At 51.1% G+C, this 15,001-nt stretch overlaps 1 protein-coding gene across 2 annotated transcripts in view; it reads right to left on the reverse strand.

Annotated features, from left to right (window-relative positions):
• Positions 1-15,001, reverse strand: part of EFL1 (elongation factor like GTPase 1) — a 122,608-nt gene that overhangs the window by 93,266 nt on the left and 14,341 nt on the right. For both annotated transcript variants that reach the window (XM_045448577.1, XM_045448578.1), the window contains 4 exons: positions 13,418-13,551; positions 11,639-11,776; positions 9,940-10,154; positions 973-1,096 (listed from right to left, as the gene is read on the reverse strand). In XM_045448577.1, the coding sequence (XP_045304533.1) occupies positions 973-1,096; positions 9,940-10,154; positions 11,639-11,776; positions 13,418-13,551 (611 nt within the window). The remainder of the gene's footprint in view (positions 1-972; positions 1,097-9,939; positions 10,155-11,638; positions 11,777-13,417; positions 13,552-15,001) is intronic.

Here is a 15,001-nt window from a genome sequence, read left to right on the forward strand (position 1 = left end):
AATTCACTCTGCGTGTGCAGGTCCTTCCACGAACTTCATCCGAACAATGTTCTTAAACATGGAAAATGCTAAACTTCAAGGAAGAGGGTAACAGAAAAACAAAAAGCCCTACCGTTTCTCTTACCAAACAAAGTCTATGCAAAATAATGGCAAGAGCACCAGGAGGAGGATGCCCTCACACACACAGGAGACGGAACATAAACGGACGCCCCCTTGCTCGAGGAGGGAAGAACTACTGTCCCCGTTTCACAGAGGAAAGAACAGAGACAGAGGCCACAGAGCCGAGACTCAGCCACAGACTCGGACTCTCGACCCACCTCGCCACGCCGGCTCCTTTTTAAAATATACTGTTTATGAAAAGCTTTTAATGGCAAGGGGAGATGTTCACAGTATGATGGGAAGCAAACCACCAGCTCCGTTATGTAAATAACAGAATCAACTGAGGGACGTAAGTCTCTATCCTATGAGAACGCACAAAATTAAAACCACAGCATTAGCAGTGTTGACTTCTGTTTTTTTCTTTTTCTTGTGGCTTTATATTCACAAGCATTTTCTAAAAGGAATATACGTGCTCTTCCGTGAGAATGAATTTATAAAATCTTGAATTTTACATTAAAACAACAACCCGGCCGTAAGGAAGTATCCTTCGAGGCTCCGTGACTCGGCATCCCCTCTGCCTACAGAAGGAAGGGCTGGGCAGTAGCCACCTCTCCCCGTCAGCACACACGGTGACCAGCGCTCGGCGGGAGAGAGGCCTCGGCAGAGCCTCGGGGTACAGCAGGCTCCGAGAGCGCGTCTCTTTAAACACCCAGTATTTAAAGAACAACACTTGGAAATGAGACACATGAGCTTTAACCAAATGTGTACAGGAAAAAGCCCCTCGTGGACCGACCCACATGAACCAAGGACAGTAAAGGTGTTACCGCACAAATCTGAACAGGGCGAGAACGCGAGGGACACGTGCCACATCACCTGATCAACCTTCATAATCTTCTTGGCCTTCATGTTTATATAATAATCTCCCCACAGGGTTTTCATAAGGACTTCTTTTCTGATGCCAATTTTCTGACTGTAGATTCTGGCAAAGTGCTCGATCCTGGAAGGAAATCAAGTGTTCTTGTCACTGATAACAATAATCAAGTCCGAGCGCAGCTGACACTGGAGCGTTTCCGAGGCAGGCTCAGTGGACTCTAAACGCACCGCGGACGCAGTCGTTTCCACCGTCCGACAAGCTGGTACCGGCACCCCCGCGTTTTACGGGAAAGGCGGCGGCACCGAGATACCACGCAGGTACCACCCGACGCAGCTGCCCACGCCCCCGGGCACTCGCTCTGCGTTCGCAGGAATCAGAAGGCGTGCAGCCGCTCCCCGTCTTACGTCCGCATGTGTGAAAGCAGGCAAGAGGCACAGGGGCCGAGGAGACAGGGCCCCGGCTGCCCCCTGCAGCTACGCCAGGGTTAAGCTCTGTCTCAGCCCCTCCCTGCTCTGGGTTGCCTGTTGCTCACAAAGGGAGCCAGAGCCAGCCAGAAAAGGCTTTTTGGCATCCTGGGTTAAAAACATGCACAAGTACTCAACTCTCCTGGGCCCGCGGCGAAACCAGTTGGCACCAGCTTCGCTCCCCGGCCACGTGAGAGCAATAACCAGACAATTAAGGGCACTGTATATAATGTCGGTGCAATCCGGATGGAAGACCTAGGGGAAAAAATCTCTTCTCTGCACGGAACAGCCTACTGAGCGTGAGCTGTGAGTCCAACTCTCAAAGTACCAGCATCTTGGAAGATGCCTGCCGTTCTCTCGCCGCACAAGGAGTCCAAAGGCAACACACTCCGGACAAATCTTTACGCACCCGTCAGCAGCCGCGGTCGTGCCAGAACCAGGGGTTAACCGCAACCTTGTCCTGTTAGCTGACACTCTCCGGCGATAGCGGAGGCCTGGGACGAGCAGGAGGTGGACAGAGGGGAGGAAGTTACTAATTATGGTCGGAGCCGGCAGTGTGACAAGGGTCAGGCTGCAGCTTAGAAGCAAAAGCACGTGCTACAGAATCTGAAGATAAACACCCAGTGTCCCCCCTCCCTGGGGGCGAAGGGAGAGAAAATACCCAACCGGGAATTAAACTTCAAGCTCTATGGTTACAGGCCGCTGATGCTCCGGAGTTGGCCTCGACAGGCCACGACCTCAAAGCAATTGGCGATTAGAAACTTCGTTTCCCGTTTGATCCAACAGCTATCTGTTCAGCTGAAGTTTTTAAAAAATTTTCCAAAACTTTGGTTTCTATTGTCACTTACATTTATTATATCTATAAACTGCCTACGTTCTAGATACACGCTCCATATTATCATTGCCACACTATCACAATTTTTTTTGTTTTTGAAGGAGGGAACCCTCCTCTCCATAAATTCGTGCCTCACGGCACAGACCGACAGCATTCCCGCCGTGGAAGGCTGGAAGGAGCAGCAGTGGTCTCTCTCGCAGTAGCAGGGGCTACTCCACATATGAGGCCAGGGGCCGAATGCACACAGTTCCCAAGCCTCCGAACAGAAACAGACTCTGTCCTGCTGCCCGCTCCAGGGACCCCCTCCCCGGCTTCCTGTGGTTAAGCACGCTTAGAGCAAGGCACAGAACCCCCCTTCCAGACACAGGTCGGCAGACCCTACCTCCCCGTGGCTTTCTGCTCATCAACACCTGACCCTGCCGGGTACGGTGCAAACCTCCAGGCAGACGTGCAGCCCGTTCCGGAACCCCCAGGAGGGAGACCGCTGAGGTCCCAGCACAGCCTCCAACCCGACTCCACCCGAGAGCCCTAACCTTTACGGTGATGGTGATGCCTGTCAGGGCCTCAATGGATACAGCGCACCCTGTGATCACCATACTGGCAACCTGGGTCTCTTCTTACATGGTTGAAACTGAAGGTAATCACTGTGACTAACACGGTGAACTTTCAGTATTTTCAAAACTGCGTTGTTTTTTTTTTTTTTCCTCTTGCCTGATACAGGAACGATTTTTGTATATTCTTCACAGACACTTAAATTCTGACTTTAGTTATTATGCGATTCACATGGTTTATGTTTCTCTGGACCTGTTAACAGTCTGTGATATAAAATCTTCCCGAAGCCATACACATTTCTACTTCACTTCTGTTTGTGTCTCATGCACTCTGTTGTTGTGATCACTGACAGAGAATGAACCTCTTCACTACTGAAAACTGTCCATTCTCCACATAAAAAGGATCCTTATGCCACGATACATTTGTTATAAATTCTGCGTTGTTCATCAAAACTGCTGAACTTTCTTTCTGCTCACATTTGATTGACATATTGAACCAAAACTTTGGTATTTATCCTCTGTCACCTATGCTATTTATCTATTTTGTGTAGCAAACCTTTGGATTTTTTTTTAATAGAATCTCCTTTGCTTACTTTTTATTATTTTTTGAGTGGGGGTGGAGAGAGAGAAAGAGGGGGGAGAGGGGAGACAGGGGAGAGGGGAGAAAGGAGAGGGAGAGAGGGGAGAGGGGAGGGAGAGAGAGGGAGGGGAGGGAGAGACAGGGAGAGGGGAGAGGGGAGGGAGAGAGAGGGAGGGGAGGGAGAGACAGGGAGAGGGGAGAGGGGAGGGAGAGAGGGGGAGAGGGGAGGGAGAGAGAGGGAGAGGGGAGGGGAGGGAGAGACAGGGAGAGGGAAGGGACAGAGAGGGAAGAGGGGAGGGACAGAGAGGGAAGAGTGGGGGAGAGAGAGGGAGGGAGGGAGAGAGGGAGGGAGGGAGAGGGGGGGAGGGAGATTCAAGCAGGCTCCATGCTCAGTGTGGAGTTTGATGTGAGGCTCGATCTCGGGGCTGTAACATCACGACCGGAGCCTAAATCAAGACTTGGCCTCTTTAGTGACTCAGCCACCCAAGCACCCCTGAATTTCCTTCTTTTCAAAAGCTCTCCTCGGTGGGGGATTTCATGCATTTAGTGTCCTAACTGTTGTGACCAGGGGGATCTCTAGTGTGATTTCTGTTCGTGCTTCTGGGATTCTTTTAAAACGTTGATTTGTGGTACCCAGACTTCTGTATCTTCTTTATCTTGTCCAACCCTGTGTCAGAGACGTGTCCTGCTTTTCACTTGAGAAGTGGTAAACTTAAAGCTTCCACACCCTCAGACCTCTACCAGAATCATCAAGTACAGCACAGGGAGACTCCGGTCCTCCTCAACTCCTTTCCTAGGCCACGTTCCTTTACACACACAGGCACAGAAATCCTTCGAAATGCTGGTTCTCATCCTTCCCATTCTTTTTCATCCCATAGTTACCATCAGATCTGCTTAACATCACCACTTCTCCCATTAGTGCTTTGTGCTTTTATTCACGTGTCATTAGATAGTCGTCATTTTAAAACGATGACAATTTCTCCATTCTTGGACTCTATTTTAATTCACTTCCTCCACCGAGCACCTCCAGACGAAGCTCCGGGAGAGACCTGGGGGCCTGAAAGGACCTCCCCATCTCCCGCCCGTCCCCCCGCACGGCAGCACGGCCAACGGTGAGCTAACTACCGGGTCACACGCCCTTCTGCGTCAAGCCGCCCCGCGGGTTGATCTCAGCTGCAGGATCTGAAAACACCGGTGTCCAAGGACAGACAAAACCGCTTTAGGGAGGACGTCTTACTGGCCCTTCTCTCCTGTCCCTGTTTTCCAGGGTTGGGGCCTCAGTTCTACTTGTCTCAAACCGGAGCCGGATTCCGGCCCATGCCGGCCACAGTGTCTCTGTGTCCCCACAAAGTGTTCTTCCGGATCCACGTCTGTCTCGGGACAGGCTGAGGCCGCTCGCCCAGGCTCGGCTTCTAGTCACACTTGATCCTGGCCCGCCCCTGACAGTCTGCAGAGTTGACCTCCCCATTCTGAAAGGTGCTCAGTCCCCACCTCCAGTGACACACCAGGTGGCCCGCCTTCCCCAGTCGCTGGCACGTGGCAGGAACGTCCACAGGAAAGCACCTCGAGCGCCTTCATTCCACCACCAGCTTCCTATACATCGACACACCCGCTTGCCGACGGCGGGCACGGACAGACGTCTGCAGGTGACCCAGCCTAACACGGGGCGACCCGCTCACTGACGGAGAGCACGTGAAAATGTCCAAGGTCGTGAGGGACACAGCAGCCACCCCCCCCCATCCGCAGGAGCCTCTCTCCACCCCTTCTCCTTCCACAGTAGGCTGCAGCCAGTTTCTGAGATTCAGACTAAAATTTGCATAAAACATTAACGCTATTTATGGAAATCGCTCCAAGGAAAGGACGAGCCCCCCACCCTGTGGCTCACTAGCAAAACGCTTAGGAATCAGAAACTAACAGGTCTGACTGGTTATGTGACCCAATCACTCACTGTACTTTTTAGCTCAAAAAGTTTTCAGAAATCATCTGAGCCCAATATTCTTGTTTCAGAAGAGGAAGCTGAGGCCCAAAGTGACGATGCTACCAGGTCCTCAACCGTGTGTGAAAAGTACACATTCTCAGCGGCTCTGTCGTATCCACTCTCTGAGTTTTCTTATGACCTTTACAGGCACCGAGCGGACTGTGGTATCTACAACCGCTGGCAAACCAACCAGGAAAAATCATGGTATTAGACCTGATTTCACTGTCACGGCAAAATCTGTTCTGTCAAAAGGGAGTGGAGGGCAAGCTCCTATGAAAAGGAGGACAGAACAGCCCACGTTGGCTGGGCTCTTCCCAAGCCGTGCGCTCTGGTCCATTTCTTCCCTCCCATTTCCAAACCGACACTTTGGCGATGGGCTCTGTTCTCACCTGGAGCACTGCGTCTGCTTCTGTCATCCTGCAGTACGTGCAAGACGGAGCCCACGACTACAGTGAACCTCAGTGCGGTCCCACAGCTGTTGACTCAAGCGCAGACATGTCTCTCCAAGTAGTAACTCTTTAATGTTTGGATTTTTGGATTCCACGAGTCAGTAATGGCTGCGGTTAAGAAACATTATCTATTGCCTCCCACAATCTAAAACTGACGTCACTATGCCATGGCTCCCGTGTGTACCTATCCAGAAGGGGCCTCCAGAAGGACCGAGAGCCCACGCAAGGAAGAAAGCATAAACTTCGGTATCAATCGGTTCTTCCACTTAGTGGCTGAGTGAGGTCAAACGATTGCTGGATGTCTTTTAGTCATAGGTAATAAACCGTAACGTCTATTGAAAAGGATCATCCTAAGAATTCAATGAAATAATTTAAGCAAAATTACTCGGTCAACATCGAGCATGTGCACATTCTCAACAGAGTTGGCTTCTTTCCACACAAACTCCTGCTAGTGCAGACAATACGCGTTACACTGAATGTATCTGCTCATAAATAACCTCCAGAGGATATACCAGAAACTGTCAGGGCGCTAATTTCTTGTGGGGAAATGAAACGAAATCCTAAGGGACAGGGTGGGAGACTTTTCATGATCTCCCATGTACACATTTTTGTACCTTTGGAATTAAAAATATATTCAAAGAATAGAGTTCCAAAAAAATCATTTGTACTTAAAACCCACAAAGAGATGCAGAACTGGTTCAATATTCAAAAATCAATGTAATCCACTATATTAACAAGTTAAAGAGGAAAAACCATAGGATTATATTAATTGCTACAAAGCATTTGACAAAATTTGACACACATCCTTAAAGATGACTGAGAAAAAAGGAATACAGGGGAACTTCCTCAACTTGATAAAGAACGTTTAAATTTTTTTTCTGACTTTTATTTATTTTTGAGAGACAGAGAGAGAACGAGCAGGGGAGGGGCAGAGAGGGAGACACAGAATCCAAAGCGGGCTCCAGGCTCCAAGCTGTCAGCACAGAGCCCTACAGGGGGCTTGAACTCACAAACCGTGAGACCATGAACTGAGCCAAAGTCGGATACTTACCGACTGAGCCACCCAGGCACCCCTAGAATTTTCCTCTTTAGAGGAAGAGGCAAAGACATGAGATTAAAAAAAAAAAAAAAAATCAGCATTTATTTATTTTTGAGAGAGACAGAGACAGAGCATGAGCAGGGGAGGAGCAGAGAGAGAGGGAGACGCAGAATCTGAAACAGGCTCCAGGCTCTGAGCTGTCAGCACAGAGCCCGACGGGGGGTCTTGAACCCATGAACCGTGAGATCAAGATGGGAGCCGAAGCCGGACGCTTAACTGACGGAGCCACCCAGGCGCACCCCCCTTTTTTAAAAACAACATTTTTCTAAAAGAACATTTAAAAATAACCTACGAAATGGTGAAAGACTGAGAACGTTCCCGCTAAGATCAGAACAAGGCAAGGATGTCTAGTCTCCCCACTCTTCCAACAGTCCTGGAAGCTCTTGCCAACGCAGTAAGGCAAGGAAAGAAGAAAGCAGCACGGTGAAGGAGGAAATAAAGCAGTCCCTGTTTGCAGACGAGGTGACTGTCTTGTAGAAAGTCCCAAGGAACCTAGGGAAAACTCCAGTATGTGAGTTTAGCAAGGTCACGGTATACAAGATTAGCATACAAAAATCAATTAACTGTATTTCCAAAAAGTAGGGATGAATAGGTGAACACCAAAATTAAAAACATAATACCATTTATAATCGCTCAAAAACAATGAAAACTTAGGTGCAGAACCAATACAACATGTACAAGCCTCATACGATGAAAAGTACAAAATGCTAACGAAAGAAATCAAAGAAAATCTAAAAACAAAATGAGTGTTCCTGCATTAGAAGAGACAACGTCGTAAAGATGTCACTTCTCCTCAAATTGATATAGAGGTTTCCCCGTGCATTTTCTTTTTTTTTTTTTCAACGTTTATTTATTTTTGGGACAGAGAGAGACAGAGCATGAACGGGGGAGGGGCAGAGAGAGAGGGAGACACGGAATCGGAAACAGGCTCCAGGCTCTGAGCCATCAGCCCAGAGCCCGACGCGGGGCTCAAACTCACGGACCGCGAGATCGTGACCTGGCTGAAGTCGGACGCTTAACCGACTGCGCCACCCAGGCGCCCTCCCCGTGCATTTTCAATATAAATCCTAACAAAAGTTTTTTGCAGATACAGGCAAAGATTATTATAAAATGCATATGGAAAGGCACAGATCCTCAAACAGCAGAAACCACTTCCAAAAAGCGGAATGTGAGCAGACACAATCTACCCAATTTCGAGACTTAACTAGGTACTTACAGTAATCGAGATTAGGTGCTACTGGTGGAAAGATAGACACATACATCAATGAAACGGAACACTCAGAAACAGCCACACAAGTATGTCCAACTGATTTTGACAAAGGTACAAAAACAATTCAATGGAGGAGGCATAAGGGTGCTGGAGTACTCAGACATCCATAGCCAGAAACAAAGAACTTGGACCCTAGTCTCACATCTTACACAGAAAATTAACTCGGAATGGATCACAGACTTAAATGCAGAAAGTAAAACCATAAAACTTTTAGAAAAAACTGAGAGAAAATCTTCAGGATCTAGGGGCCATGCAGAGTTCTCAGACTTGACTTTTAATGTTAATTTATTTTGAGAGAGAGAGAAAGAGCAAGCAAGAAGTGGGGGGAGAGGGGGAGAGAGGAAGGGAGGGAGGGAGAGAGGGAGAGGGAGAGGGAGAGGGAGAGGGGGAGGGAGAGGGGGAGAGAGAGGGAGAGGGGGAGGGAGGGAGGGAGAGAGAGAGAGAGAGAGAGAGAGAGAGAGAGAGAGAGAGAGAATCCCAAGAAGGCTCCTTGCTGTCAGCACAGAGCCCAATGTGGGGCTTTAAATCACGAACCGTGAGATCATCACCTGAGCCAAAGTCAGATGCTTAACCCACTGAGCCACCCAGGCGCCCCTGCACTGCAGATTTTAAAGCTCCTAAGAGAGTAAACCTTAAAAGTCCGATCGCAAGACAACAATCCTGTTCTGTAACTATGTAGAGTTAACTACACTTATCGTGGTGACCATTTCACAGTATACACAAATAGAGACGCATTCAACTAATATTGACGTTGTATGTCATTTATACCGCAATTAAAAAAGAAAGAAAACAGAGAAGAAAACGAGCAAAGGCCACGAAGAGACATCTCTCCCACGGATACCCGGGTGACAAATCGGCGACACATCGGCACACGGAACGATGTGCCACCAGACCAGCGGTCAGGAAAACACGATGAAGACCGCGGTCACGTTCCAATACACACCTGTCAGGATGGCTTAAAAAAAAAAAAAAAAAAAAAAAAAAAAGTGACCACGCCAAACGGTGGTGACACGTGGAGAATCCAGACCAGTCACTCAGACGCTGCCGGCCGGGACGTGAAATGGTTCACCCCCTCGGGAAAACAGCTCGACGCTAAGCACACAACACACGGCTGCCACACGACCTAGCAAAAGCACTCCCGCGCGTTCACCCCAGGGAAATGAGAACTCGTGTCCCCGAAACACCTACCCGGGCGTCCGGGCACGCTTGTGGCAGCTTCCCGCAGAACGGCCCCAAACTGGAAAAGAGCCGGGTGTCCTCCAATGTGTGAACAGTTAAACCGTGGTAGGTCCACAGCGGGGAACGCCACTAAGCAATAAAAAGGAACCGACTGCCGACACGTGCAACGACCTAGTTAAGTCTCTGGAGAATTACACCGAGTGACAAAGCCAATCCAGAGAAGGGGGCAGAGTGTTTGATTCTGGTTCTATGACATCCTTGAAACGACACCTTATAAAGATGGAAGACATCTGGCGACTGCGAGGGTGAAGGTGGGGCCGGGGGTGCGAGGAAGCGGGTGTGGGTACGTGAGGGGGTCTTTGCTGTGACGCACTGCATCGACGTCAACATTAGCGCTGGGCGGGGGCGGGGCGGCGGGTACCGGGTCCTGGGTACAGGAGGGCTCTAGCCTTTCTTCCAACTATATATGCGTCGGTGATCGTGGCCAAGTAAGAAGCTCCACGGAGAAGACCAGCCTTACACACAGTCCCCTAGGGGAGCTCGGGAGGCTCGGACACTTACCCGAAGCCCCAGCCGTCTACCGCACTTGCAAACACCACACTGCCCTGATCCGGAGAGAAGTAGAGGTGAGAATCGTCTGTGTCCTCCAACCCAGCGCTCCAGTCATACACTTGCTCTCCTCGCTCAGAACCCGGATTCACTTGGGACTCAGTCTCTCTCTCTGCTCTCTCTTCCAGGACTTTCGAAGTAAAAAGAGCTCCCGTGAGCGCGTTAATCTAGGAGAGACGGTGAAAGGCGGAACGTCACTCGGAGGCGTAGGAGACGCGCGGTCGAGGATCACCAGTCATGCTGGACTCCCAGGAAGCACCCACGGGCGGAGGCGAGGCGCACAACAGTGACTAACTTGCAGCCCTCTCCTTCCGAACCCAGCGAGAGTAAACCGGAAGCTTCGGAAAGGTCACCTCTGTGACTGGGAATGTCACGCCGACACGAGGGGCGGTGTCTGCGGCCTGTCTCTAGCGCCGGGCCTGGCGTCACTAGGGACTCACGGTCCCTAGTGGGTTCACAGGCTAGTTCAGAGGCTGAGCCCCCGCTCCCCCGCCAGTTCTCACACCTGGACTTTTCTCCACTCTCGCCAGGCCCCCTTCCCGGCCACCAGTCCTCGACTCTTTCCCTCCCAAGTCACCACCTCATTTCCTACCGCAGAGAGAAAATGGAACATTTTATTCAGAAATCCTGCAAGCTACCCCAATTCCAACCTGCCAGCCCGTTCAGGGCTGCAAACGCCACTGGCCCGGGGCCACGCCGGTCCGCCTCTACGGGGCACCGGATCCACTGAGCCACTCTTCTGCGCCCCTCTACTCTGATCGTCTCCTCCCTCCGGCCAAGAAATATTCTCAGTTGGCCTCCTCAGGGGTGCCCCACCGTCTTGAAAAAAGTTCAAAGCGTCACGCCTGGCACACGAGGGTCGCCATAATCTAAGCCCCAGATTCCTTCCGACTCCCACCTCCTGCCTCTGCCGCACGTGACCTCGTTGTCCAGGTAGGACCAGCCATCTGCAGCATATCGTGCTCTTTCTGGTGTTTACAACCTTGCACATCTCATCCCCTCTTTCCTAAACGCCCCGGCCATATCCCCACCTTTTTCCATCTTGAAGCTTCTGCTGCCACTCTGCCTAACTCTCCCCGCTCCTGACCCAGTCTGGGTGTGGTGGCCCTCAAAACCACGCCTGGGGCTTCGCATGGTCTCCAAAGTTCTCCTTAAAATCTCCCCACCGCTGTGAGATCTTCGAAAATAGGGATTCTGACCTGTAGTCACATTCGCACCCCTATCACACAAAGGACATCCCAGAATTCACTGTTCAACACGCAGCTATGTAAATGTCGGCTGGGGAAATAAATGAATGACTGGGTAAAATGTTATTGAAAAATAGATGCTAAAAAAACAAACAAAAAAAAAGAAAAGCCTCCTAATACTGCTTCAGTTTGGAACCAAACTACAAGATTTTAAAGGACAGCACTAATCCTATCATCCACGCTTTGTACCCGAGGATGCCTCCAGGAGACGGAGGGGCTCCCGAGGGCAGGCGTGTCCCGTGTCCCCTGTTGCAGCACGAGGACTCCAACACATGGGGATTTCAGGTGGAAACGCTGCATAAAAGTGAAGTTCTGTGGCAACGCGTTACTCTCAACTTGCCAACTTCCTTACAACTCTTCTTCGAGCCCCGAGTTTTAAAGTATGGAAGGGAAGGATGAAATACCTGTTCTAGAATATTCTTGAGGTGAGAATAGGCCTCCTGGGGGGTGAATTTCAGCTCCACTATCAGGCGATCTATCTTATTAATCACTAAAACCGGACGGATGTTCTCAAGCCAGGCTTGTCGCAGAACAGCTTGTGTCTGGTGAAAACAGAAAAGAACATGTGAAACTCACGATTCGAAATAATTAAAGCACCTTAAAAGACCCTGATTAACAATCACCTCATCTGCATACTCCTTTATCACAACTCAGACAACACCATTCACACAGGTGCGCTCACTTAGCACGTAGCACGGACTCTGGTGTCTGTGACACAGAAGGAAAGAGCTACAGACAAGAAACAGTCTTTGCCTTTGCGGAACTGACAAGTTATTTAAGAAGGGTAAGTTGTGCAGAAAATAGCAGGGTTTGGTGGAATTATACACACACACACACACACACACACACACACACACTTTTCTGAACAACTAGAAAACAAATGCTCATGTTGCCAACACACAGGCCCCCCAAAACAGAGCCTTTCCCCAGAAGGCCCACGCACACCTCCCTGCCCACAATCCCCTCTCAGAGCGAACCGCTGCTCTGCCATTCCGAAGTCAGGTGCATCAACACCACTATCCTTTCAGGACAGAGATGAAGGCTGTCTCGCAAGGCGGGGGACCTGAGCCCTCAGGGCTCGGAGGGGAAGCAACAGGACAATTACGGCACAACTTCTGGCAATTATCAAATTCCCTCCATCTGAGTAATTTAAACCTTTTATTATCCTTTTTTAAAAATATTGGGGCGCCTGGATGGCTCAGTCGGTTAAGCGTCTGACTTGGGCTCAGGTCACGATCTCACGGTCTGTGAGTTCGAGCCCCGTGTCGGGCTCTGTGCTGACAGCTCAGAGCCTGGAGCCTCCTTGGATTCTGTGTCTCCCTCTCTCCGCCCCTCCCCTGCTTGCACACTGTCTCAAAAATAATAAACTTAAAAAAAATTTTTTTTTAATTTTTTTTTAATGTTTTATTTATTTTTGTGACAGACAGAGACAGAGCATGAGCAGGGGAGGGGCAGAGAGAGAGGGAGACACAGAATCCAAAGCAGGCTCCAGGCTCTGAGCCGTCAGCACAGGGCCCAACGAGGGGCTCGAACTCACAGACCACGAGATCGTGACCTCAGCCGAAGTCGGACGCTCAACCGACTGAGCCACCCAGGCGCCCCAAAATTTTTTTAATAGTAAAACGTACGAGGGTATGTTAAGAAGTAGGATACAAAGGTGACGGCATTTTATAAGATAAAACGTAAGGCCTCCAAACAAGGCCTTGTAAGAACCGAGCCTAGAGAGCTACCGTAAAGGCCAGGTGTCCCACCACACACCCCCTCCTTTCCCACTGAGGCGGGGGGAGAGGGAGGGGGGCGGGGGGGGGAGGTGGCGGGGGTGGAACCACAGCCCAAGAAGCCCACAGAAGAGAATCTCACGCGGGGGACAACTGGATTGGCCTCTTGCCATCAACGACCTCTCATGAGAATCCTCCTCAAGTTCAACACCCCCAGACTTGGCCGGATCCTCTCTGAGAGGGCATCGTAGACACTGCCAAGTACTGAAAGGGACGGTCATCGTCGCTATGATTCCTTCAAGATGCGGGTGACTGACTCCATCACAGAACGTTCTCGAATGAAACGTACAGCCAACTTTCCGTCAGCAGAATGTCCAGAATGGCACAGAGCCGTCCGTGCGGAGTCCCTCCCCCCGTCCCCGCCCTCCTCACCCAGTGACAGATCCCCACATCAGGACCTACTACCTGTGGGCAGACTCCTTCCACAGCATCGACCACGATGATGCAGCCGTCACACACGCGCACGGCCGTGGACACCTCGGAGGAGAAGTCCACGTGTCCTGGAGAGTCTATGAGGTTAATCAGGTAGTCCTCACCACCTACAACAGAGCCAGAAAACGCACATTTTCCGTCGTGCGGCCACACAGCGCTCCCTCCCAGGCATTCACAATGAGAAAGGGGCCGGGAGACACGATAGAGCTAAAGAAGCCAAACAGGTCGACCCACCAACGTCGCCCCGCCGTGGGGGTTCCCACCGACGGACCTCCCACGACGGGCATCTCTCCCTCACGTTGCCGGACTTCGTTCTTCTAGAAGGGGCCACTTACTAAGGGCTTCTGTGAGCCAGGCACTGTGCTAGACGTGCCTCAGGACGCGCAATCCCACGTTACCGAACCCTCAGCAGGGCCCCGTGAGGTGAACATTACCACACTGGCTCCACAGGTTGGAAGTGGAGACTGGCAGAAAACAATGCCTGGGGTAAAAGCTGGTCAAGAGGGGCCCAAACAGGAAATGCCGACTCAAAAAGACACAAAGCACGTGGCCACTGCCTCCCTACAGGCTCGCAGAGAGCAGGGTGTGAATCTGAGACTTAGACACGCAAATCCGGGGAGTCACTACGCGTCGAGCGGTGCGCTACGTGCCGCGTGCACACGCGGATCACCCCCTTGAGGCCTCACGAGGAAGAAGACCATTCAGCTTTTAGGAGGGTGATGACCATGCGATTTGTCCCAAGCCCTGAAAGTCCCTGTTCTATCAAACCCCAAGTCAGTCCCACATCCCATTAACACCCCGAAGTCAGTGCCAGACAGGCCAGGACGATGAGTCACCCCAGGGCACAGACATGTCACGCCAGATCACAATTAGAGAAACCACAGGCTCCAGAACTACTCCGGAACCCAAGGGCCGGACTTACACCTGAAAGGCCATTTAGACCCGTTTCCCCCCCATCCAGCTGGAACACCCTGATGACGTGCCTTGCGCCCCAGGGGACGGGGCTAAGAGTGACCACCACCACAAGGGGCACAGCCAGGGCCCATGTCCTTGGACTCTCAGGGCCTGGCTCCGCCCCAAGCATTCTACACACACTGTCCTGTGTTTACCAGCCCACCGCCCTTTGAGGTTGTCGCTGCCACGAGCCCGATTTCACAGAGCGGGAAACTCGGGCACAGAAGAGCTAAGCGTCCTTCTCAAGGACTTCTAGGCAGAATGCAATCCAAGGTAAACCGCCTGAGATCAAAGAGTTTAAAATGGTCGTGTGGCAGTTAAACCTGGCAGACTCCAAACACATACCTTAACCACCCCACTCAGGACGGCACCAAGTTCATCTCTCCTGCCCCGGCTCCACCGGCCGGGGACTTCTGAGCGCCGGGTTAAGGATTCCAAGGTGCACTGGGGCTCAGTGGGAGAGACCACCATCAATTAGCAACAGGCTGCTTCTTACACATCCCCACCCGCAACGTGTTCCCGGTCTTCTCGTGCAAATTGCTTTAGACGGATCTCTGGCTCCGCTGCCCCCACGGGGGAGGGCTCCAAGCAGACAGAGGACCT

Source organism: Leopardus geoffroyi, chromosome B3 (genome assembly GCF_018350155.1).
Source record: "Leopardus geoffroyi isolate Oge1 chromosome B3, O.geoffroyi_Oge1_pat1.0, whole genome shotgun sequence".
Taxonomy (NCBI): domain Eukaryota; kingdom Metazoa; phylum Chordata; class Mammalia; order Carnivora; family Felidae; genus Leopardus; species Leopardus geoffroyi.